This window comes from Balaenoptera ricei, chromosome 11 (assembly GCF_028023285.1).
Source record: "Balaenoptera ricei isolate mBalRic1 chromosome 11, mBalRic1.hap2, whole genome shotgun sequence".
NCBI lineage: Eukaryota > Metazoa > Chordata > Mammalia > Artiodactyla > Balaenopteridae > Balaenoptera > Balaenoptera ricei.
The window spans coordinates 90,473,279-90,500,641 of NC_082649.1; the positions used below are offsets into that span (position 1 = coordinate 90,473,279).

Consider the following 27,363-nt stretch of genomic DNA (forward strand, 5'->3'; position numbering starts at 1 on the left):
AGACCAAAGGGGAGAAGAGGAAAAAAACCAAAACAGTACTGACACATCAATGGAAACTCACTAAATGAATTTCTAAAAGATGCAAAAAAAAAAGATCACAGATGCATGAACGAGGGTGCACAAAGGAAATAGGGAACATGTGGATAAATCTAAAAGAAACACTGATTATGTAAAATAACAATAAGTCTTCTAGGGCAAACACACACATCTATACTTTCTCTCTTCCTCTGAGATATTCCCCAAAGCAAGAGGTACTTGCAGTAAAGAGATATTTTTTGAAGGCACAAACTCACAAAGATAGGAAAATAGAAGAGCAAACTGCAATAAAATTTTGGAAACTAGAAAGCAGAAATGATGGTGTTGACTGTCTTGGCATAATGTAGGAAGATGTCTTTTAAACTCACAGTGAGGAAATGAAGAGGAGGAGATGGTATAAGTCGGAATTTGAAGCAACGGTTAGGTACCCAGATCCCCTGTCCCACCTACATACCCAGGGAGTGCCGCTGCACACCAGGAGAGAGGAGGCTTATTCTCTAAAGAGGGTAAGACACAGGATGTCTTGACAACAGGTCACTAGGCAGATTTTATAAAGGTTATTGTGAGGAAACAGGTGGATTAACTAAATATATACACATTGGTTCCTGCAATCTCTTAGGCCTCTTCTCCCACCAGGCTCCCAGAATGCTAGTGGTGGCTTTTGCCACCCACAGGGAAGTCTGGACTCTTTTCTCCTCTGGGGAATATGACCTGCCCCAAAGGGAAGAACTAAAACTAATGATACTAAGGGATCCCCAGTGAGATGAGCCACAGTAATAGTTAACCTCATCGTGACAAATTCCACCAAATAACTGGAGATTTCTGTTAGGTTATTAGTTTCCCACTCTTTAAGTCTGTGCAAACAACCAAGGATTACCAGATATCTATGAAAAATTTCTTATATGAAATACAGAAACCATCCAGCATAAAATAGAAATGAAGCTACTTGGAAAAAAGTTTGTCCTAGGGAAGAAAATGTAAAGGAAGCAAAGCATCCTTCATATCTTCATATAGATGTGAAAGGATAAAACTACTAAACTAGAATAAGATACAAGGAGGCAATTTAGAGAACAGAAGGTCTCTTAAGTTGTAAACATGAAAGCTGGTATCAAAAACTCAACAGAAGTGTTCAAAACCTGGTTGAAGTAATTCACCAAGAGTCAGAGATAAGGGTCAAAACAAGAAAATTTGGATAGAAGGTGTGTGGGGGAGTGGTGAGATGGGAAAAGTGAGGAGAGAAGCAATCCAATCTAGGTGGTCCAAAATGCAAATAATGATGTATGTCAAAAAGAAAATAGAGAAAACCAGGGAGAGGTAATCATAAAAGCTCTCAAAACTAAAGGCCTCATGTTCTCAAACTATAAGGATTCAGAGAGTATCAAGGATGTTAGACAAAATTTGACACATACCAAATCAAATCACTGTGAAATTTCAGAACACTAGAGACAAAGAAAAAATCCCACAAGCTTCCTCTAGAGAAAAACAGGTCCTCTATATAAGGAATCAAAATGGCAACAGATCTCTCAACAGCAACACTGGATGCTAAGAAACAAGGAGAAATATCTTCAGGTTTCTGAAGGAAAATGACTTCTAACATCGTATATTTACAAGGCTGAGTCTCTCAATCAAGTGTGCCAGTATAATTTTTAGAACACATGGTCCAGAACAATCATAGCTAGCCTTCATCCTTTTTTGGGACACTTGAGGACATGGTGCTCTAAGACAATGAACACCAAGAACAAGGAAGAGGTGGACATGGAATATAGCTGAAGGGAGATCCCGGAAAGACAGTTTTGCCCCTAATGTGCAGGAAAACCAATCTAAACTGGAGCATCCCAAAACCTGCAAGACAGATTTCTCCAGGAAGGTAAAACTGATAGAATATGGGATGCCTCTCAAAATCTGAGATGACATCCAGAAAACTGGCCAAAATTTTGGTTGACATAAGTATAAGACTATAGAAAATTAAGAAATTAAAAAATAAGGTTACTAATTTGAAGGACAAGAAAATTATGCACGGAAGGAAAAACAATTATAATCTGCTACAAAAGTCAGCTCTGAATATCATTTACAAAATCATAGTAATGTAAACACTGAATATTGACCTAATTCAAATTTTGACCCAATAAAATCCTGTAATAACATGCTCTGAATTAATGTATATTCAAATGTTAATCATTTGGCAACTGGATTCTTCGCAGCTCCCTCAGTTTCAAACAGAGACAGGTGAAGTGTTTATTCTTTGTGGAGGTTTGGATGGGGATTGGGTTGGGGAACGGGCTTGTGATCACTTGGGTCTCTATCCAGTCAAAGTACAGTAAGTGGAATATAGTGTGGATTTCCCTATTTTTAACTTTGTGTTTTTGTAAGAGCCATGACTTAAAAAATGGTGTTTTCTTCATACACCTCATAAAAAAGCAACCTCACATTTCTGTGGTGGCAAGGTGGTGGTATGACAGTGTTACAGCATCAGTTGCCAGATTTGATGGCCAATAGTAATGCTTAAAACTGAAAAATCAAGAAGCAGCAAATAAGCAAGTTATTTAAAAAACTGAAGTAAATATCAAGAGCCAGTCAAAAAGTTGAAAGTAATTGCCTTTAGGAAAGGAGAAATAAAAACAATATGGGCAGAAGTCTGACATTTTTCTTAAAAACAAACAAAAAACCGCCAACTATGTAGAAGTTTGCACATGCTTACATTATTTCAGATATAAAAGAAAAACTAGAAAATAAAAGGAACAGTACCAATAATATCTTATTCATGATGTTACAAAAATTCAACAACTTACTGGACAGCAACACTATTCTGGAGGAGGGAATTACAGTTTAAAATGCTGCTGAGTCCTCTATTGTTGGAGATATTGATTAAATTTGGACTTTGTTAAATGTGAGTACTAAAATTTCTAAGGCAATTACTACAAGAAAACAAATAGAGTGTATAACTTGTGATGTTACTGAGGGGGAAATAAATTCTCAATCAGTCCAAAGAGAAGAACACAAATATTAACATTTTCATATTAATATATTAATATTTAAACTATAAGGCAAAGTGCTTTATTAGAGATAGCGAGTCACCTCATTTTGACCAAAAATATACCCATTCTAAACTTCTATACATCAATAATTTACTAATTACAAAAAGCAAAATAGAAATACTAGATAAACTGAGAAATCCACCATCACTGTGAGAGAAATTGATAGATTAATTAGATAAAGCATCGTTAATAATATATATATGATTTGAGCAACACAATTGCCAACTTTAACCCAAAGAACATAAGGAGGACACGTCTCTGGTCAATGGGTCACTAGGTTAGAAATCAGTAACCAAAGATGACTAGAAAAACTCCATATGTTTAGAAATTTAAAAACACATGTCTGATAACTCATGGATTCAAGAGAAAATCATAATGAAATCATAACATTTATAGAACTGAACCATAATAAACATGCTATATGTCAGAATGCAAATTTAAAGCTATACATATTTAAAATAGACAAAAGAAAGGTAGGAAGGTAATGAGTTACCTATATAACTTAAGGGACTAAAAAAAGAACAATAAAATAATCCAAGAAGCTGGCAAGAACAATAAACATAAGAGTAAAATGAATGAAATATAATATAAAGATTCAAAGGTAAGGAATAACAACATCAAGTTCTGACAAGTTTGATACTAAAATAATAGTTAGAATGAAATAGGGAATGTATGTATAGATAAGGCACAGACAAGAAGGACAGTAAGAGAAAATGCTTTGAAACAACTTTTTGCCAATACATTAGAAAACATAAACAAAATGGACATAATTCCTAGGGAAAAAACACAATTTTTCACAAAGGAGACAATATGGTTAGTCCTATTAACTATTCAAATGATTCAATCAATAGTTAAAATATTTCCTGAATGAAAACTCCAGACCCAGATAGTTTTATTTGTAAGTTCTACTTTTTATTCAAGGAGTATATAATTCCTGTATTTCTCAAAATTTTATAGGGAATATAAAATAAGGAGTACTCTCCAGCTCATTTATAGAGATGAATATAACTTTGATACTAAAGCCAAAAAAGGATAGTATGAGAAGAGAAAACAAAAAGAAAAGCTCCTATATTGATATATATGCAAAATGCTAAACAAAATATTGAAAAACAGATAACATCCAACTATTTAAAAAAAAAAAAAACTTACACAAAAGCCAAGTTGAAACTAAACCAGGACTAGAAGTTTGGTTAATACTAAAAATTGTTCATTGCATTAACAGGTTAAAGGAGAAAAACAGCATGAATATCCCAGTAAAAGTAGGAAAAGTATTTACAAGAATAAAGCATTCCTGATTTTAAAAAAAAAAACAAAAAAAAAAAACCTAACTTAGAGAAGAACCTACTTAACTTGATAAACAGTATCTTTAAAATCTATAGTAAACATCATACCAAATGGTGAAATGTTAATCTTATTCACTCTTGAAAATCAAGAGCAAAACAGGGATAGGGATATTCACACTCAAAATATCTATTCAACACTGTACTGGACTAGAGAAAGTGCACTCATATAAAATATATAAAAGGAGCAAGGGTTGATAAGAACACAAAAACTCTCACTGCTTGCAGATAATATTATTCTCCAAACACAAAAGCCCAAAGAAGCCAGACATGATGACCACACACTGCTTTTCAGTTGGTTAAGAATGGCCCCATCCAACAATTGAGCTGGTAAAGCAGAGTTCCCATCCTGGAATAAAATAAATCGGTACCTCTACCTCACACGATATACAAAATCAATTCCAGATAATTAAAGACTTAAATGTAAAGAGGAGAATATTAAACTTTTATAAGTACATTTAGGAGAAAGTTTTTACCATTTCAGGATAAGGAAGAAAAAATTTTAAACAACTCATGAAAGAACATGAGCTATAAAAAAAAATCAATACTTTAATGTAAAATTAAGAACATCTGTTTATCATTTGACACCATCAAGAAAAAAAAAAAAAGCCACTAAAAAGAAGATATGTATATAACTGACAAAGGATTAATCCAGAGTATACAAACAACTCTTAAGTTAAAAAAAAAAAAGACTACCATACAGTGAAAAAGTATCTGAATAACAGAAACATAAATGGTCAACAAATCTATGAAAATGAGCTTAACTTCACTGTAATTATAGAAATGCAAATTAAAACCAAAATTACATTTTAATTTAAAAATAAAAATGCAAATTAAAAAGTAAAATACAATTTTATATTCACCAGATTTGCACAAATTAAAATGCTGAACAATAACAAATGTTGGCAAAGATGTAGATCAGCAGATACAAATATAATGTTGGGGGGAAGTTGTAGATGTAGGAATGCTGTCTGATGTCATTACATAAAAGTTTAAGAAATTAAAAAGGTAAAACAACTTTACATGTTGCTTAGAAGCACATACATATTTATTCAAAGGATAAAAAAAGCACATATAATTCAGAACAGGGGCCACCTATTCAGAGGGAGCTTAAGAGCGAGAAGATAATGTCATCAGGGTGAGTTATCAGGTAGCTTTAATTGTACTTCGAATCTTTAAACCTTAAGATAAGTGGTGGCTACACAGAGATTCTTTACACTTTTCTCCATACCATTTATACGTCTAATATAATTCATGATTAAAAATGTATTGCACCTCGGTCCAGTCCCAAGATGGCGGCCACCATGAAGAAGGCGGCTGCAGAAGATGTCAATGTTACTTTTGAAGATCAACAAAAGGTAAACAAATTTGCACGGAATACAAGTAGAATCACAGAGCTGAAGGAAGAAACAGAAGTAAAAAAGAAACAACTCCAGAATTTAGAAGATGCTTTTGAGGATATCATGCTTGCAGACGACGACTGCTTAATGATACCTTATCAGATTGGTGATGTTTTCATTAGCCATTCTCAAGAAGAAACACAAGAAATGTTAGAAGAAGCAAAGAAAAATTTGCAAGAAGAAATTGGTGCCTTAGAATCCAGAGTGGAATCAATTCAGCGGGTGTTAGCAGATTTGAAAGTTCAGTTATATGCAAAATTTGGGAGTAACATAAACCTTGAAGCTGATGAAAGTTAAACATTTTATAATACTTTTTAAATTTGTTTAATAAACTTGTATTGCACCTCAAAAATGGTTAAAAGAAAACATTTTAATAAAGAATGACAGGAAATTCAAGAATAAGAGAAGTAAAACTAATTATCAATAAAGCAAAGATATTTGGGGTTTTGAAGGTACTACCCTCACTTTTTGTGGCTGGAATTAAGAATCTGACAAAAACATCTGCAGATATATTAAACAAGCTTCAAAAATTATACACATGCAACGTAACAGTAAATCATTGAGAAAATGTCTACAATTCAAACATTGCATCATTTTACGTATCTGCCCCCTCCCTAAATTTTGTGATTGCTCCACAAAGAATCGGTTAAAAGGAATAAAAAATGCCTACAGAAAGTAAGCTTCTTAAACTATAAATGAGCTTTTCACTTTCATTTAATTACAAATACTATTTTTAAGCATCTTGAAAATCAAGATAAAATTTCACTGGATTTTCACCAGTGTTAAAAGTGGTGCATTGAGGATAATGTCATTTACTCATTTCTCCATGAAGCACATTTTAAGTACTTTTCCCATGGCTGACAGAAACAAAAAAGTATTACTAAGCATGCAAACATAGCTATAGTGAACAATTAGAACATTTTTTCAATGACGACACTTTATTATCTACTTACCTGCGGCAAAAACAGTCACGGTTCCCCTGAACTGGAGTCATGAGCATCTAGAAGGATGTATATGTAGTAGTACAAGACTCTTCTTATTAACCCCTTCTTTCAGTTAATGTATTACATCCCTTCAAGGTTGCCAAGTTAAAGGAATGCTCTCTTATACCTGGTAATTTGTAATCTCTGATGTATTAGATATCCTCCACGTTTTTTGCCACCTTCTTTGGTTTCTTTACCAGAAACCTATATCTCAAACATATGAATTCAAAAATTCATTTTTTATATTTCCAGCTTAATGTGGCATCAGGTTAAGAATAACCAATATTGCTCTTTGTAAGTGCCAAAAACCACTTGTGAAAACGCCAAAAAAAAAAAAATTGCAAAACAAAAGAATCTCACTGTACATCAAAAACTCCAAAAGCAATCAAATGCCAAGCACATGAGTAAATAAAACTTATGAGGCCGATGAGGTAGACTGTGGGGAAATCCAAGGGACTACATGGTAGGTACATCCTGGGTTTTCTGTATAAAGAGAGAATTCACAACAAAGGTAGGAAGATATTTTGTGCCTTATTCATCACATGTATCCTGATAGGATGCACCCCAAAGAGAAACTCAAGGACAGTACCAAATGGAAAAGAAAAACTTCTGTTGGAAGAGGCAATCCACTCACTATGTGCTCTTAGCTTCCTGTTAAGTGTTTCTGGACGTGCCAAGAATGAAAAGCCCAGTCACTCCATTTCTCAGGGATGTGTTTTCAGAGACCAACCAGGAGGGATAAGACAAGCTCTCCCTCTAGGACGAAGAGCAGGCTTGCTTACTCCCTGCTATAAAAGAGATGGATTCGCTAATCTCAGTGTTCCTCAGCTGTGGGTGTAGCATCTCTCCTGGCTACATCATATCACTTCCGCGGGACTTGGGGGCAAGGGGAACTGAAGCGTGGTGCTTGCTATGCTGTGAGCAATAAAGCTCTTTGAAGCTCTTTGTTACTGACCCAGGAATATCATGTGTTCTGTTAGCATCCATGGAAGAGTAGCAGCCTAGCTTATTAGCTTGTAAGTAGGGTAAAATAAAATCCCAGACTCAACAACTTTATCCCACTCTGCCTATAATGTTCTGGCCAGGAAGTAGGGGCAGACTGCAAGAGACATGATATAACTTTAGAAGTATTTGCAAACAAGCCACTCTCTCCAGGAAGAAAAGACTGAGGAAAAACCTATAAGTTACTGATACTTCCTCAGGTATTAGAGGGCATCAAGGATCTGTAGTAGAAAAATAGCACTGCTTAAGAGGAATAATGTATTTTGTGAAAGACTCCAGGGAATAGGGAATTAGACTGGAAACTTCACATTTCCCTATAGATCAGAGAAGTGAATCTGATCTCTGCATGTGGCAAAGAAAGCAAAATCAAGGTAATCGATTGACATGTGTTGACAAAGGCTGAGTTTGGACAAAATCTGCTTTACAATCTATTAAAAGTGTTAAGCATAAAAATGGAAACATCAAATGGAAGTAGGAGGAAAGATTGCCTCTAAGATCCAAAATAGCATTTCAGAAAACTGGCTGTATCTTCAGAATAATACAAACAAATAGATGTGGCTTCCATCAATCATAAACAGAAATTCATAGCAAAGAACAACCTGAAATAAATAGTATTTCAAAAAATGGGACAAAAATAATCCCTTTCAATCCTTTTAAAAATATAAATAAATCAAACATACAACTAAAAGATGCAGGAAAATTTCCTGAATTGTGTATGAGATGTATAAGTATCAATATAATAAAATAATTTTTCAAGTTGTAAGCAAAGCAAATAAAAAAAGAGATCTAAACCTGTCTGTATGCTGGAAATATATATATATATATTTATGTTTTTATATATATGTTTATATATATACATGTTTTTAGCTAAAAGAATGAAGAAAAAATTATCCCATAGTCAACCAAGAGAAACAAGAAATAATTACAACAAAAAAAGGAGGTGGTGGTAAGCTCCCAAGAAACAGAAATTAGTCTAATCCCAGACTTCTGTTCAGCAACGCTAATTCCAGAAGACAACAGAGCAACACACTTTGAATTCTTTGATAAACAGTTTCAGGATCCAACATTGTACCAATCAGAAGGTGTCTTCATATTTAAGGCAATATAATGAAATTTTTTAAAATGCAAGAGGATGAAATATAGTTACATTTTTAGGTGTAACTGATTGTTCCAAAAATCTAAAAATTGAGAAAGTAAAAAAAATAAGACAAGAATGGGAAAAGTCTTGTGGCTGGTATCACAGACAGGTGAAACATAGATATAGTTAAAGACAATATACACATATAAAATTATTCATGAGGAGAATATTATTTATATTTAATCTATACATACACATACCTGCATATATAAATAGTATCATACATACATACACACACAAAATATATATTTAGTAAAATGATATAATAACAATTGAAATCAATAATCATGGAAGTCACTATAACTGTGAGGTATACAGTAGGAAAAAAAGGAACTAAACTAATTGTTTAAAATGGGGGGACTGAAAAAATAATTTAAATTTAAAATTCTGGCTACTATAGAAGTAAACTTTTATAAATTAAGAAGTAATTTTATAAACTAAAAGGTAAACTTAAACTTCTGTAATATGAATATGACATATAGCTATCAAAGTGCCCAGGGAAGATACAGGTTAAAAAAAAAAAAACTGTTCATAGAGGGAAAAGAAACAGAGGAAGCAGAAGAAAGAGCAAGGAAGTTTGAAAAACGGAACACACAGAATATAATGGCAGGAACAAAACCAACCATTGCCATTATAAAAACAGAAGCAATAGAATAAGCTATGCATTAAATGACACATCATCAATTTATTAATGGTCTGCGGCAGTTGGGGGAGACTACTACCACATTATAAGAACATTTGCATTCTAATTTCAGAATAATTGAGGTGTAAAGAACTAAAAGAAATCTTAGAACCAAGGTAATGCTGATATGCACTGTATATGAAACATACAACAAAAACAAAGGAAGAGAGACCAGTAAGAAGAAACAAAAAGCAGAAAATAGTCAAAAGATATATCAGGAAGATAAACACTAAATTAGGTCTCTGGTCCCCATTCTAAATTCCCTGCTAAAAAGCATGTGGTTTTCTCAGGATGGGACATGGGTTCATCCTGGTCCAATTAACAAGGTACAAACTTGGCTTCCAGAGCCAGGCTTCAGTGGGGGCCTGTGTTGAAGGTCATCATGAGCTGGGCAAAACTGCAGTGGAGGTCAAAGATATGTCACATTCTTTTCTTTCTCACTGTCTTTGTTCCTTTATATTTTCAGATTTGTTAGATGTAATTCTCTAATTTCAATGTTCTGCCAGAACAAAGGTCACGTCTGACAATTCGTTCATATGCGTTTCAGTTCTAACATAGTACAAAGCACAAAGTAACTAATGAATAAACACATCCTTAACTAGATTCTTTTTCCTCCCCTAAACAGAATCCTTACAAAATAGTAAAACATATAACACACACACATACACCCACATTCACATACACACACATTTTAAACTCTGATTTGTACAGTATATAGAGATCAAAAAAATCATATTGAATTACTTTCTCAACCTATTTCTTTAATTAATAAATTCCACATATTGTTTCTGAAATCTGAAATGACCACACAAATTCAGCTATATATTTTTAAATGTTGGACTTATATGCGTGAACATATACTTACAGGCAAACTGGAGTTTAGCTTCTCTGCTGACAATTGTTCCAACTGAATTTGTTGCAAAACATTGATAACTTCCTGTATCCCAATTTCTGTTGGGGTTAAGAACCACAAGATTTCCTCCGTTCAACTTATAACGATACTCCATACTCAGATTAATATCGCTTCCATTCAGCTGCCATCTGTAAAACAAATGTCCAGGATTTTCCCCTTAGTATATTTAAACTTTTTTAAAAATCTGCATTAATAATCTACTTTAAACATCAGCTCTCTTATAAATGAAAAGCAACAAATACATCATTCAATTATTACATAATTGAAAAATCAAAGATGCCTAAGTTTTGTTATCAGAAACAAAAGGTTAAATTACAGTAGAAAGCACAAGAGAGTAGCATCTAAAAGCTAAAGATTTTTCAAGATTTTCTGAAGAGGTGAGAATAATTTAGTTTGTCCACTAGGGGGAAAATTAGGCTTGGTCTGTATAGACAAAGATGAAGTAGAATGTTGAGGTAATTATCTCATATACTTCAGGCCAGTCTCATGCTGCCGATGAACGGGGAAAAGAGCACATTTCTTTGATTTATCCAGACTGACTGAGCACATTTAATAAATTAATTGGGTAAGTGCTCAACTATCCATTTCAATTTGTCTGAGTAAATACCTGTCCCGGAGGCCCTCTGCTCTTCTAAGCCATCACAGTGATATTTACTAAATGATACACTGTGGTAAAAGATCCTAAAGGCCACCTAGGGGGTCGGAAACAGTAAAGGCACTAACCCCAGAGCCATATTTATCAATGGGAAGCCAAAAGAAAAAAAGAAAGAAGCTGGTTTTTAAACAAGAGTTTTCAAACAGAAAAACCAGAATTTTTTAAACAGCAAGCACACCTGACACATCCAAGAAGATTATTACCTTTAAAAACTCATTAAATATCGCACAATCTCAAGAACACATCCATTGTATAAATTAAGCCATCTGTCTCCTAGAGGACTTGATTTTTTATAATAAAATTACACTGGTATCCATTCTATAAATTTTAGAGTATTATGGCAACAATCTCAATTGCTTTTCATAATAACTTTGAGAAAGTGGTTAATAAAATGACCATTTCACAGATGAGGATTTCAATAAAACAGTTGAGTGAGTTTGCAACTCTCCCCAAACTATTAATTACTGGATCAGAACTAGTACCCATTTGAATTCTAGCCCAGAGGTCTTTAACCATGTCATGGGTCATATAAAAATTTTATTAATATATCAAATATTTAATCTGGAAATAGTAATATTGTGAAAGCATAAAAAGAGGTGAAATGTGAACATTATCACAAACCAAAGGACATAAAGTTAAATGAAATATTATATAGCTGTGAAAATGTATAAGCTTTTGCAAACATAGAAGAGTCTTACAAAGGTGAAAACATTTTTTACAGTGCAATGTGATACCATGTATATAAAGTTTTAAAACATATAAAGTAATATTAAGAATGTATTAAACATTTTAAAATGTATGAAAATGAATCACTTCAAGTTTAAGGTACTTTAGAGCTCTCATGGAGAGAAAAGTGAGAAAGGGTTATGGGGCAAACACTGGGAAATTTAGCTTTTTTGGTTTTATTTCCTAAACTGAATAGTGGTTATATGAATGTTCATCATTACACTTAATTATATGTTTATATCATTTTCTATACCTGAAATAGTGCATAATAAAATTTTAATAATGGAGGCTACAGGAAATGAATAAATTTTGAAGTTTAGTTTCTACAGCTCAAAGCACTATTATATCATTTGCTCATTTTAAAAATCAAGACTTTCTTGATTTTTCTTTCTTTATGCACATACAAGTCTCCCAGGTCTAAAGCAATATTTCTTCTGAGAAATCAAAATGAAATTAAGAGGAAAAACTGGAGGCCCCGTGTCTTCTCTTTTGAACTTAAAAGAGCAAAATTACAAAGAAATATGAAAAAGCCGTAACTGCTTTCTCGTTTGTGGCAGATTTCCGCTATGGGTTTGATTCTGCTTTGTTTGTAGAGTAACTCTCTTATGCTCCTTCCCAAGGCAAGTCCATATTTGCATGTGCATTTTAGGTCACTTTCTTCTATTCTGACTTTAATCCTGCCCTTAGAGATTTGAAGTCGAACCATGAACACTTATTAACCCTTCTTCATCTTATTCCTGCCCAAATCCTAGAACTACAGAAACTCAGAAAAGGAAATGAAATCAAGGAAAATTGTCCATCTGCATTCTGTCTGAATACTCTGCACTCTTGATACACAAGGTGGCCTGCAGACCAAGATCATCAGCATCCTCATCACAATCTGAGAGTTTGCTGGAAATGCAGAATCTTGGGCTCTATCCTAAATGTACTAAACCAGAATTGGCATCTTAGTGAGATCTGCCAGTGTTTAATATGCCCATTCAAGTTTGGAAGAACTGGTCTATAATATCCCCAAGAAGCAACCGTGGACTGCCTATAGGGGACATAGATAAGAATTCCCCACTCTTGATTTAGCCTATTTCATATTCAACAACTATGATTAGAAAAAGCAACTTTCCTTCCCTCCCTTCCTGGTGAAAAAACATTTATTGAGTGCCTGTATGTCAGGCAACTTTCCAGGTTCTAAGAATGGGGTGAAAAAGGTCCCTGCCTTCATGGAACTTACATTTGGGGGGAGACTTTTCTATGATTCCTCGTTCCTACCCTTTCCCCCTTGTCTAGTCCCAGGCTCTATCCAATCCTACCATGTAACAGCAGAATGAACAGAAATGAGATTCAGAAACAAGTGCTCCTTGTTTTACGGGTTGGACTCATCCCTCACCAGCTGTGTGACCATGGGCAGTTAACTTAACTCCTTTACACCTAAGTTTTTAACATGTAAAATAAAGAGAATGTCATCTTTCCCATAGGGTTGCTCTATCCATTTATTTAGACAATGTATGTAAAGCCGGTGGCTCAGGGCAGCCAGCCAACAAATGGGCCGGCACCACTGTTGACAAGGGAGGAAGTTCCATCAAAGGCTGCAAACCCATCTTTCTGCTTTGTTTTTCTTTCCTGTCATCCTCATAGAGTAGACGTGGGTTATGCGTAACCTGCTTGATTCAATGCTTTTGGTCATCTCCTCTCATGTGGAATGGGCTGTATCTTCCACATAGGGTTTGTCTGCATTTGTACCTGCCTGAGAAGTCAGGGAAACACGGGACGAAACACATGCTGGGCTTGACCTTCAAAGAATAAATCTGACAGTAAATCACAAGTGGGTGGGTTGAATTTGTAAGCTGCAAATGGTTTGCCAGTTACTAAATGACTTAATATTTGCGGGGGAGGAGGGAGGGGAGAACTCCTCTAAATGCAAAGCAGGAAAAATATAGTTAATTTCACATACTTTTTGAACGGAAAACTCTCATGACAAAGGGTACTTGTGACTTTGTTACCTACAAAGAACAGTTTGTACCAAGGAAAAAGGATTTCAGCTCCAGAGTCTAGAATGTTTACGGCCTGATGAAGCATGTCTGATGGCTTCGTTTGAGAATTCTGTTTTCGTGTTTAGCTGATGAATAATAAAGGTACAATGGCTATGTGGAAAATTGTAAAGATAAATAAAAATATGGAGAAGCACTTCTTCTTGCCTATTTAATAGCTGGAAAGATTTACAGATCATAAAGTACGTGGGAAAATACCTTATTTCAATATGTGTCTGAGATCTAAAAGCGATCATCTCAAAGTTTTGACTGAAGATCCAAAACGGAAAACATTTCTTCCATTATGCATAAGTGTTTCTTACTTCTTTTAGCTCAGTCTTTGTCATATAGACAAAATCTCTATATTATTTCACTATGTGAAGAGGTAAAAGCTACTCTCTTTTACGTGTGTTTCTGCTAGACCGAAAGTATAAGTGCATTTGTTTTAGCAAACTCTTAGAGCAAAGGTATACTTGAGATACTCTGAAGAAGGTTAACTTTCTTTTAACAAAGCAATATAATTATTTCCCTCCTTCTTAACACTATTCATCATTAAATGGAACTCATCCCCAGGTGATATAAAATTTCTCAATATCTTATTAAACAATGGTTGTTTTTCCTCTTGGTGAAAATATGTGAATTCAAAAGGGTTGTCTTGGTTTAAACTCTGCAACGTGTAAGCAATCTCTGGGCCTGGGCATCCAAATATTATTTTATCCTGAGGAAAGAATGTACTTAAGTTCCTAACACAAAATATTCATATTTGGGCCTGATTACTGAATATTTCCAATATGATCTTCTGTATAAGAAATATTCATGAAAACTGAAGGCACACATATATACTCCTTCCACAAAGAATGTGTCCAATAAATCTACAAATTAGACTTAATTTCTTTGCAGTAAATTGTAATCCAGCTGTTCAGAGTTCATGAACATCATGCATAGTGGTAAAACAGTGACAGGTAAGTGGCACATTCAGGTCATAAATTTGGGAAGCTTTCTGAGGTAGACACTGTCTTTTAGTTTTGCACATTCACAATCCTTTGTAGAAGTTATAGATGTCTACCTTATGAAGGAATTTTGAAGTTCCTGAGGACTCTAAAATCTCAGAATGAAATTTTTTTGAAATATGGAAATTGTATAAAACTTCATAAAAGTTAACATTTGCATACCCCAATTCCATTCCAAAAGGCTTAATGCAGTGATCTGGAGTAAAAGAAGACAGCTCTGGGGCTCTTGGGGCTATGTACAACAGCATTTCAATCATACAACATTTACACTGTGCTCTAGAATCAAACTAACATTGTAGCTTTAGCTCAGTGGCAAATGTCACAAGATTAAGCACCTTTGCATAATCATCATCTTGTAACACTCTTGAATGATCTTGTAAGTTCACTGTCTGCCTTCAGTGTTCAAATGCTCATCCTACATGAATTAGGATTTGCTTTTAGAATCCACAAGTGAGAAATGGTTTATTATTCATATTTCACAACTCTGATTCTCAGGCAATGAGCTCTCATCCCCCTTAACTGCTTGGTGTGGAGCTTATATGTGAATTTGTTTCTAGGCCAATAACTTGAGGTTGGGGGTCTGGAAGAAGTCCTGGGCCACTTACTCTGATCGCTGACCTGAGGCAGCATGGATTGGATCAGTCCACTTCTAAGCCTCAGTTACATCCTCTACACAACAGGAAGCTGGTATCGACCTCATTGGAGAGAGGCTAGGGAGGTAAAGTGAGCAAGAAAAACCGGGCCAAGCCTGCCACAATAGAACTGTGAAGGCTATGGCACTTTTTCCCCTAAAAATCTCAAATACAATTTCTTTAAAACATTGTACAGGCCCTCAGGTTAACAGTTTTTGAATCTTGAATATAAAACATAAGGTATGAGAGATATTTCAACTGGTAGTTATTACTTTTAAACGATGAAAACTATAATGGTGACTTCCAGGAAATAACTAAAACATCAGTAATTGAGAGCACATGAATCGCTGCCTTCCAACACAAAGAACAAACTATGTGTAAGACTGTGTGTGTGTATGTTTGTGTGCAAACACAAATTTACATAACAGTGAGTTAAATCAGTATAAAAAGCCTAGATTCTCAGTGTTGAGAGGTGCTTTTCAAACCATATAAGCTCCATTGGAGGATGATTGTCTATCACTGCTGAATTCCCACCATCGGTCATAATAGGCTATCCATGGTAGGTGCTCACAGAAGTTTCCTGAATTGGAGCAATCTTATTTTACCCTCTAACCTAGCCATCACTAGCCTCCATACAGTCGTCCCTAACTGTGGCCATCCATATTACCAACAAACATCTCAAAGACAGGGAATGAATGCATAATTATTTTCATTTACCATACTAGTTATTATTTATTTACCATACTAGCTATTATTGTATATGGCAAGCTTTTACACAAAACCACACTAGTATGGAATGAAAATAATGAAGATAAACATAGATGTATCTTGTTGTCAGTATAATTTAAGGCACCAAGTCCCAAACTGGGTCTTCCACTAGAACTTTGTAACAAGTCACCCTTTGAAATTGAAACTAACAAAACTGAGTGACAATAAATTGGGTGACATCAGGTAGTTTCAAAATAGTCCCAGGATGTACTTCAGCTCATGGTTGATTGCATTAATATTGTCCTTCAAGATATCTACACCCATCTTACAAAGTCTGGTCGGGAAAATGGAAACATAAACAATATTCCAAAGAAAAACAAATATCACGTGTTAGACTTTGATATAAAACCAAGCAAAAAGGACAAAATAATTTACTAAAATCTTTAGGGGTCTGGGGCTGGGTCTGGAAAATATGCCCACATTAAATACTTCTTAAATCAACAGGCAATACTTTATTTGAGGTTTGACAGGAAAATTAGGAATTTAGTCACAGAAGCAATTTGTGGTTTTAGATGCAGCTTTCAAGTTAATAAGCAAATGAATTTGTGTTCAAATGCAATGTTTGTTAATATGTTTACTGAAGTGATGAGAATAATTGCAGTCCTTGAAAGAATGAATGTCTGAATTTGCATATTCAATACTTTATCCAAAAATAACTAGTTAGGCTTCAGCAATAATTGCTGAAGATACAAATGAGTTAAATTGTGATGCTGTGTTTTTAAAAATCAAGTTTTTAAAATGTGTTTTATGACACAGATTCCCATTTGTCACTCACTGATAAATTTTAAACATATGTAATAAAAAAGGGGCAAACAGAGATTAAAGCTACACTGTGATTAAAAACAACTGTTGAGTTTACATAGGTAAAGCCTCGTTCAAATTCATCACTGATTGTCTTTCAATTATTCTTGAGGAGAATTATAGAAGACGGCTGCTATTTCTGCCTTCCCTGCATCTATTTCAGCTTTTTCTGGTACCATCTTTCTCCTTCTCCTTTGAAGAGGCCACTCCTCCCAGGACCCAGGCGTGCCCAAAGAGCACATTCCATATCTCAGACCTTAGTGATTAGTTAAGAATACAACTGTGACCCAACTGATTTAATTTGTGTTTGATCAGTATGTGTTTTCCTTCCCCCTTGCCTCACTACCAAAACATAAGACCAGCAACAAAAAGATGTTAATTTTTTAACTGCCATCTTTAATATCTAAAATCTAACCTCCACATTTCTCCTGGGTTCTGACTGCTGACAGTATTAGCTATGTTTTTATTTCATGTTTTTCTGATGCCGTTCAGAGCTTTTGATGACTCTAATAGGAAAGATGCCCTCTTTTTCCAGTTAATATTCTGTGGAGGATATAAGTAGACCTAAGCAGTCATCTTTGTCACCTCAAGGGCAATCTGTCTTAAAATAGAGCCAAAAAGGAGGACTCAATCCAAATTTAAGAATATCCTACACAATAAACAATGGACCACTTCTGATCCTGTGATCCTTCATGACACTCTTGACTCCCGAAATATGATCTAACCCCAAACTGCCTCTCTTTGTTTCCTCCCTGTTAACTTCATTCCATTTCTTTTTTCATGCCACCAATTTAGCTTTCACTGTTTGCTAAGCATTCTGAATGTAAGGATGAAGAACACACTGTCTTCACCTTGAAGGGAGTTACATCCGACCAGGCAAACCCACTTCATTTTGGTAAGTTTTATAATCCAGGAAGGCCTAGGTGCAATGCGCAGTACATGGCTGAAGCATGGAACCCAGCTCTGAGGATATCGAGAAGGCTTCATGGGAGAGACAGTAGCACAGCCAAGTTTCAAATGCCCTGTAAGAGACACTGTCTACCTCTGCTTGCCTCAGGCACCATAGAAATTCTTTCTTCTTTATGGTTTGCAGTCATTCCAACCTTGTAAACATTTCATTGCTCTTAGTAGCTGACTCTGTGTGTGGGGACCAGAGCTCATCAGCTAGAGAAGTCAGGATGCTAAAAGGAGTTGAGTTTGAGGATAGGCTCAGAGAATTGGGCCTAGTAATCTAGCAGAACAAATTAATTTCCTTAGGGCCAAGGGAATTTGGAGGAACAATAATTCTTACTTGCCTTGGAGCACAAAAGTAAAAGAACAGTGACATCAGATCTTACATGGCAACAAGATATACATAAGGGACAAACTGTATATAATCAAAAATATATTTTAAATATATTTCATATTTTATTAAATAGAATATATCATATATTATACATACATGGTACGTGGTACCATGTATAGTATTATGTGGTGTGTCTCCACACGGATGTGTGTTTAGATAACAAATAAACGCCTTACATTTACTCCTTGGATAAACGGTGAGCAGAAATTAGTCCATTATTTTTTCTTCGTTCTTATACTGAATGCATTTAGTGGACTTTCAGTAAATTAATCATGTGCAGGATGTAACTCCATTATAGGGAACTCTACTTAAAAGGGAGAAACTGTGGCCGAGAGATCTGCATTTTGCAATGTTATACAGTCCTTACAACGTGCATATCCAAGATTCCTCACACTGTACTTCATTAAAATTATTTACTTGTTATATAAAGCTGGAAGAGAATGATGTTCTGGTTGCTTCCTTGTGATGAGAGAAAAACAGAAGAGCATTTATAGAAAAGAGTTGTGGATCCAAGGGTCAGAGCAGAGCAGTGCTGTCTGATAGAACTTTCTGCAAGCACCAGAAATTTCATCTGTGTTGTCCAATACAGCAGCAATTAGCTACATGTGACTACTGACCACTTGAAATCAGGCTGCTGTGACTGAGGAACTGAATTCCTAGTTTAACGGATTTAAACGTACATGGCCACACTTGGCTACTGGCTACCATATTGGACAGCACAGCCTGTAAGTGTCCAGCCCGACTAAACTTTGTGAACACAAAGGCCACATGGGACACATTCACTTTTAAGGCTTATCTTCTTTGGCCTACATTATATTTAAAAAGAAAAACAGTCAACATTAGACGTAGATTCAAAAAAGAAAATTTCTCAATTTTAAACATCTCTTGAAAAGGTTTTGTAATATTGGACCAGGACTCCTGGATGGTAACAACCGGCTAGTGTTAAGGAGCAGTCGTGACCAGTGGATGGACCTGCGGCTGAATGTGGGACGGTCTCCAGTCATTATTCAGTATGTCCATATGTTCCTAAGGCAGGGCCACCTCTTTTAGTTTTGTTACTTACCTGGTCCCCATTGGCATTTGAATACTATACTCCAGTCTAACCCAAATATGCGGTCCCTTTTAATGCTGAATGGCATCAGTAGAAGTGACCAGGGAGCCTCCTATTTGGGATCTTTCATCTTAGCAAATGATGGGCATTTTTAACCCTTTGAAAAGTTGGAGAAGATCCTTCCCATTTAAAAAAGTTATTAATACTTCCTCAGGGTAACCTCTTTCAGCATCATCAGCAATTACAATGAGACTGAATACTAATTAACCTTTAAATACAGGCTTTGGGGCTCAGGCGGGAAGATGCAAAAGAAAGAATAAAATTCTCAATTAAACCCTAAAACAAGTAATTTCTCTTGAGAATTTCTGAACTTTTGGATTTCTAATATGGCCAATTAAGAGTTCTTTTTACCCAGTGGGATAATAACAAAGACAAGACTTCTCATCAGAGAAGTTTGCCTCAGTCTACAAGACAAGCTCTGGGTTTTCAAAGGACATTTTTTTATAAGACTCATAGACTTTATTCTGAAACTTGGGAAATGTGTTTGGACTGCGTTTAATTTATAGCTTCACACGAACCGCTAATTTTCCTCCTTGATATCTTTCTTTTCCCTCCCTCCCTCTCTCTCTCTCTATCTATGTGCTTAGATTTATAAATACTTACAAAAAGGCTTCTTTTCTCTGACTTTATGTAAAAAAAAAAGAAAAAAGAAAAAAAAACCCCATGTTATTTATTTATGTCCTCAAAGTCATTACCTATTTACACTATTTATCCGTAATTTTTAAAGGATAGCAAAAAATAAGAACAAGCAAGCATATTTTCTTCTGGAACAATTAAAGAATAATGCAGAATATTACCTGGTTGACTACTAAAGTCAAAAGCTAGGGAAAGGGGCTTCCCTGGTGGCGCAGTGGTTAAGAATCTGCCTGCCAATGCAGGGGACAGGGGTTCAAGCCCTGTCTGGGAGGATCCCACATGCCACGGAGCAACTAAGCCCGTGAGCCACAACTACTGAGCCTGCGCGTCTGGAGCCTGTGCTCCGCAACGGGAGAGGCCGCGACAGTGAGAGGCCCGCGCACTGCGATGAAGAGTGGCCCCCGCTCGCCGCAACTGGAGAAAGCCCTCGCACAGAAACGAGGACCCAACGCAGCCAAAAATAAATAAATAAATTTAAAAAAAAAAGCTAGGGAAAAAAATCAGGCCATAAATGAAGGTGTTATCTAGGTAGACACGGTCATGATTACAACCCACATCAGTCTATAGTCCCATTTATTCCATTAGCACAACCTATTACTTATACAGATACCATGGATAACAGGGAGTTGTTGCTTATTATAGGAAAGCCTAATATTTTCACAATGAAAAGAGGTTCCCTAGTGCTTTTTCAATGTCTCAATTTCTTTTTTTTTTTTTTAATTAATTAATTAATTTATTTTTGCCTGCGTTGGGTCTTCGTTGCTGCATGCCAGCTTTCTCTAGTTGCGGTGAGCTGGGGCCATTCTTCGTAGCGGTGCGCGGGTTTCTCATTGCGGTGGCTTCTCTTGCTGAGGAGCACAGGCTCTAGGCGTGCAGGCTTCAGTAGTTGTGGCACGCAGGCTCAGTAGTTGTGGCTCGCGGGCTCTAGAGTGCAGGCTCAGTAGTTGTAGTACACGGGCTCAGTTGCTCTGCTGCATGTGGGATCTTCCTGGACCAGGGCTCAAATCCATGTCCCCCGCATTGGCAGGCAGATTCATAACCACTGTGCCACCAGGGAAGCCCCCAAGGTCTCAATTTCTAATGACTATAAAGTGAAATTTTATACTGGTTAGAATTCTTTTTTTGTTTGTTTTTGAATTTTTGAATTTTATTTATTTTTTTATACAGCAGGTTCTTGTTAGTTATCCATTTTATATATATTAATGTATATATGTCAATCCCAATCTCCCAATTCATCCCACCACCACCACCCCTCCCCCCTGCCGCTTTCCCCCCTTGGTGTCCATACATTTGTTCTCTACATCTGTGTCTCAGTTTCTGCCCTGCAAACCAGTTCATCTGTGCCATTTTTCTAGGTTCCACCTATATGCGTTAATATACGATATTTGTTTTTCTCTTTCTGACTTACTTCACTCTGTATGACAGTCTCTAGATTGAATGGATAAAGAAGATGTGGTAGATATATACAATGGAATATTACTCAGCCATAAAAAGGAATGAAATTGGGTCATTTGTAGAGACGTGGATGAACACTGGTTAGAATTCTTAGCTTTAGAAAATCTTTCGAGCTATAATGAAAGTGTCTGCTCTATTTTCCTATAAACCAAATATTTTAAAACAATAACTAGCATGTAAAATTTCTTCATTTATCAGACTTAAAACCGATAAGTCAATTTCAGTCACACATCTCCTAATCTCAGATACAGATTTTTTTAGAATTTCAACATATAATATCTCAGGACATATAACAAATCATAAAAAGTACGGTGCAAAAGGCAGAATTTTTTCAACATTTTATACATATTATCAGTATGTTTAAACAAATACATTATGTTTACACAATGGCATCGTGTAAATATACCTGGTATCACTTTAAATGTATTAATCTGGAATTAAAATAAATACCTGATATATAAAGAAATAATTACAACAAAAGGCTGTTTCTGGATTTCTAAGCTCAGGTCTTCTTGCTGTTTGGTTAAACTTTACAAACATAATTAATCTATTCATTTAGAAATAAACTGCTGTATGACTATATCTTGTATCTTGACAATTTTGCAGCTGAACACATTTATCACCAAATTATTCACAAGATAAATGCTAGGAAATAACTTTACTGACAACAACAACAAAAAAACCCAGCCCACACATGAGTCATTTACATGGATTCTTTATAATATTCACAGTCGTGTCTAAAAGGATAATCTTCCATTTCAGGGACAAACAAACAGATACATTTAGGAAGTGTTAGAATGTCCTACAAAAATGCCAGGAATAAATGTTTCCAGGATAATGTCTTGTTAAGTGGATCTGTTCATCTTCCCCCAAAAGAAGAAAATATTTTCAGCTTTTGTACGTGCTATGTCTGGTTAATTGGACTGGCTCATAAAACACAGCTTCTTGTTTTTTTAATCATGTTAGGGACTTCCCTGGTGGTCCAGTGGTTAAGACTGCACGCTTCCAATGCAGGGGGCGCAGGTTCAATCCCTGGTCAGGGAAATAAGATCCCACAGGCCGCACAGTGCGGCCAAAAAAAATAAAATCATGTTATACTTTTCTTACTTCTATAGGTTAAGGAAGAGGCAGACAGAAAACTTTCCATCACCTCTGTCAGTTCTAACCAGTAACCTGGAATCTTTACATTTATTTTGTTGAAAACACACAACAGGTGCTCAATAAATATGTTGTTGCTTACTGTTGAAAGAAACTGACCTTGATTACTTCCAGATGCAAAAATACAAAGGTCTACCTTCTAGCCTAATGCTGACCCAGTTTAACAATGACTGTTCGTTTCTGTTATCCACATGGGTTAAGCAAACAATAGAAGATCTACTCAAAACATTTAGAATTTCATTAATAAAGGCTGAAGTCTGCTTGTTCTTCAGGTTATAGAAAAGGTTTTGCCAAGCGAACTAATACTGTAAACAGAGTGTTTGAGACAAATGCTCACAGTACTCAAGAGCATGTTGTTTTCAAGGTGCCTCAAGCATTTTCTCGTAACCATTTATATGAAAGCAGCATATGCTATTTATAAATAATTCATCTCTTCATTAAAGTGGGCCCCCTGAGCACCCCTAAAAGTAAAAATCGTTAATCTTGTATTATTTAATAAAGTAAATATCCATCCCATCCAAATAATCCACCATCATCTCCCAAATGTTAATATTTTTATCTTAAGGTGATGGGAGTTCACTTTTTTTTTCTTTTTTCCTTATACCTTTCTGTGTTGTTTGAAAGTTTTCAGTGAACAAGTCATTATTTATATAATCTGAGATACACACTTTCACATGAAAAAATATAATAAATTTATTTTCTCTTCAAGAATAATTAAAATGACTTCAGTAGGAATGCATTTTATTCTTCTATACTTAATGAACTTTCTAACATATACTCAGTAAAATAGCAAAGGAAGGATAGATGCTGTTACGTTTTTCTCAAACTATGATTGCTACAGACCTTTACAACACATTGAATTTCATCCCCACGATGGATGTGTTCCCAAGGACTACATGTAAATCCAAATCCATACATTGTTTTACCACACATCAATGAAAAAACATTGTTTATTTAAGAGACTCTACCATGTTTCTCTTTAATCAAGAAATCTTACTGTAAAGTGATAATCAATCAAATATACACAATATGGAGCCAAATGTTTATGTATGAACTCTGCTGAATATAGCAGACAACTATAGCTTCATGTATGATTTCTTACTGATAGCATAAATATACGGAAGCAAAAAAAAGTTCACAATTGCTACATCGTTTTTTCTTAATTTGGATTTTCAAACATTCCACTGTACCTGTAATGAGGTGAAGGGTTGCCTCGTGCTTCACAATTTAAAGTTATTTTTTTATCCTCTGAACCAACAGGAAAAATGCTGTTGCTGGGTTCTTTAATAAACACTGGGCCTTGTAAGAGCAGCTCACCTACATGGGTGGGAAAAATAATCGTAATAAGTAAAAGCTACTGTACAAGCTGCACTCTACAATTAAAGAAGAAAAGCAAGCAACTAGTGTCTGCTCTTTAAAAAAAAAAAAAGGAAAGAAAAAGCAGGCTTTGCTTCTTCCCTCATCCACAAAGATGCCCTGTAGGCACTGCTTTGTTTGTAAGCATCACTTAAGCCATCTTTAACAGCCTAGTAACACTTCTAAGAGAATGAAAATTACTATCAAAACCACTGCCATATTAATAAGATTACTTAAAAGAATAAATACGGCTGTACTAATTACTTTTTGTAACATAAACTCTACCTAAAATTATCGTTGGTAAATTACCTAGTCTAGGACGCCTTTCTGTCATAAGCCTCTTTACAAAACTTAAGCTGTATTGAAAATCAGTTGAATCCCTGACTATTGTCTTTCTCATAAAACCCTACCATGCCTGCAAATCTGAATGCTGACAATGTTATTTTGCACTCTGACCTCAAAACACTCAATATTTGGTGGGATTTCCATTTTACTACTAGCAAATTGAAAAGAAGGATACAGCACTGAACAAGTGTCCTTTAAAAACTGTTTCTACGTTGGTTAAGAGAACTTGAACATTCTGAGACTTTCCACATACACACACACAAAAAATTAAAAACCTGTGTCTTTGTACTATGAATTTCAAAAGGAATGAGATATTGCCATCACCAAATGCTTATGCTACTGCAATTGTATAATCATTACCAGAGCCTTTCTGAAAACAAACATATTCACGGGGGGGGGGGGGGGGGGGGAAGCTCTTTTCTCTCCTATCTTGAAATGCTCAGTAAAGTTGCAGAGAATGAATAATCAGACTAAGAGACAAACACAACCCATGAACAGACGACAAAGAAAATGAGACGGAAAGTAACCCCCAAAAGCCCAGAAACCATTTTGGCTACTTAACTAAGTAATAACATTACAACATTAATAAAAATGTTTCCCATAATAACTGGAATAATAAAGTAACATAATACTGAAAATAATCATTGAAATGAAGAAAAAGCAGCAAAGCCACCACGTGAACCCCATGTGCCCACATCTTTTCTTTAATCTCCGCCACGCTCTGTGAGGTAAGTACCGTAATTATTCCCAGTGCACAGAAGAGCAGTGTGGAATCTAAGAGTGGTTAGGTGAAGCGAGCAAGTACACACAGCTTCTCAGAATGTACACACTGGAGATTATCTGATTCCAGTTCTTGTAGTGATACCCTCTGGACTTCTGCCCAGTGAATTTGGCCTTGCCATTAATCTGGCCTTTGGGAGGTCCTCTATGTCTTACCTGATAGCAATGCCTTTGTTTAGTGTGAGGACTGGCCACCCTGGGTCTGAGGGTGGGAGTGGCCACACCTGATAGTCCTGGATGGGGGCTGACCACACTAGAAAGACCAACCACATGACTGACAGTAGGAGATTTGGCCACATGGGATGAGGTGACTTGGAAACTGCCCTCAACCCCATATGCAATCAATCAACCATGACACTGCAGAATGAAGCCCCAGTAAAAACTTTGGATGCTGAGGTCTGACGAGCTTTCTGGGTGCCAATACTCCTCGTGTGCTGTCACACATCAACACCAGGATGGTAACACATCCTGGGGACAACAAAAGCTTAGCATTCAGGACTCTTCTAGAGTCTGCCCTATGCTTCTCTTCCTTTGGCTGATTTTAATACGTATCTTTTCCCGGTAATAAACCATAATCATGAGTATAACAGCTTTCAGTGACTCCTGTCAGTTCTTCTCGTGACTAACCAAACTCAGAATTCGCAACTGATGATATAAATGAGGGCAGTCTGGGGACTGTGCACTCAAACTTCAAAGTTTGGCTAACTCTGGGCAGCCTTCCACTGCAACATCACCATACAGTTAACCCTTACTACTGCCCACCATGATTTAAGAAAGCAGTGGGCTATCCTCGGAAGTCCCTGGTTTTTGTTTTCGTTTTTGTTTTTTTGCTTTACAATGTTGTTACTTTCTGCTGTTTAACAAAATGAAATCAGCTATACATATACATATATCCCCATATCCCCTCTCTCTTACGTCTCCCTCCCACCTTCCCTATCCCACCCCTCTAGGTGGACACAAAGCACCGAGCTGATCTCCCTGTGCTATGCAGCTGCTTCTCACTAGCTATCTAGTTTACATTTGGTAGTGCATATATGTCAATGCCACAAGTCCCTGGTTTTTATTTACACATAAGGGGAAAACGTCACAAGGAAAAAGAAAATCTCACTTTTCCTTTGCGGAAAAGGACAACCTCCAGAAGAAAGGAATTTTGAAACAGCTACTAATCACATAGTCCCTAATCAAAAAAGAACCAATGCTGTCATTTTCTTGAATTTTTTCCCTTCAAACAGTTTACTGCATAAAAATAAATACAAAAATGACAGTGTTTTATTAATTTGAACATACTTCTGTCTGTTACAATGTCTGTTTGTAAATATTTGCAAAGAGGGTGGATTTTTCATAGCATTTTTTCTAGTGCAATGGCTTCTGATTTATTTTCAGTGACATATATTTTATTCATTTAGGAGATGGTATAGCATCACTGTCCTGACGAACTGATGTACACAGGGCTTGAAAGCAATAATATTTTAACATAATGACATACATTTGAAACTAGCAGGTAAGTTGGGGAAGGAAACCAACAGAAGGAAAACTGGGTCTAGATAAGAAGGGGGTGATTTCAATGCAAAAGACAAAGAGAGGTTTTTTAAAAATTTCCTACAAGTGACCACAATGAAAACCCAAACATCCATCATCATCCAATAAAAGTCAAATTCCCAAATGATGTTCTAATTCTTCTCTGGAGACTGCTATACATTTTAGATGATGGTATTAAATACTTAGAAATATTTTTTTCTGAGACCCTTTTGAAAGAGGGATGATAATAGCTAATTTACTAACATTTATGTGCCAGGCACTGTACTCAGCTATTTGTTAGCCTCATCTCCCTATTCCCAGGCTGCCTTTGACCCATCCCCTACTTTCTGAGGTCCAGCTGCGCCGCCATCCTTGTCTTCGCCTCTCAGACATGCTGAGCTTTGGGTTGACCTTCCTTCTTCTTGTGCTCTGGTTTCCTTTTGTCATTCAAAACTCAGCATAACTGTCATCTTCTCAGCTTAAATGAGACTGCTCCCCCCCTCTAAGTCATTACTCA

General features: G+C 35.9%; 2 protein-coding genes across 3 annotated transcripts in view; one reads left to right on the forward strand and one right to left on the reverse strand.

Moving 5' to 3' along the window:
• Positions 1–27,363, reverse strand: part of CNTN3 (contactin 3) — a 328,834-nt gene that overhangs the window by 190,503 nt on the left and 110,968 nt on the right. For both annotated transcript variants that reach the window (XM_059940197.1, XM_059940198.1), the window contains exons 3-4: positions 24,038–24,164; positions 10,482–10,657 (exon numbers count right to left, since the gene is read on the reverse strand). In XM_059940197.1, coding sequence (XP_059796180.1) covers positions 10,482–10,657; positions 24,038–24,164 — 303 coding nt within the window. The remainder of the gene's footprint in view (positions 1–10,481; positions 10,658–24,037; positions 24,165–27,363) is intronic.
• LOC132374188 (prefoldin subunit 4-like) lies at positions 5,704–6,108 on the forward strand. Its single transcript, XM_059937711.1, has one exon. It carries the CDS (start codon positions 5,704–5,706, stop codon positions 6,106–6,108), a length of 405 nt encoding a protein of 134 aa, XP_059793694.1.

Excerpts from the sequence above, each read along its gene's own strand:
- LOC132374188 (XM_059937711.1), top strand. The coding sequence starts at position 5,704 with ATGGCGGCCACCATGAAGAAGGCGGCTGCAGAAGATGTCAATGTTACT.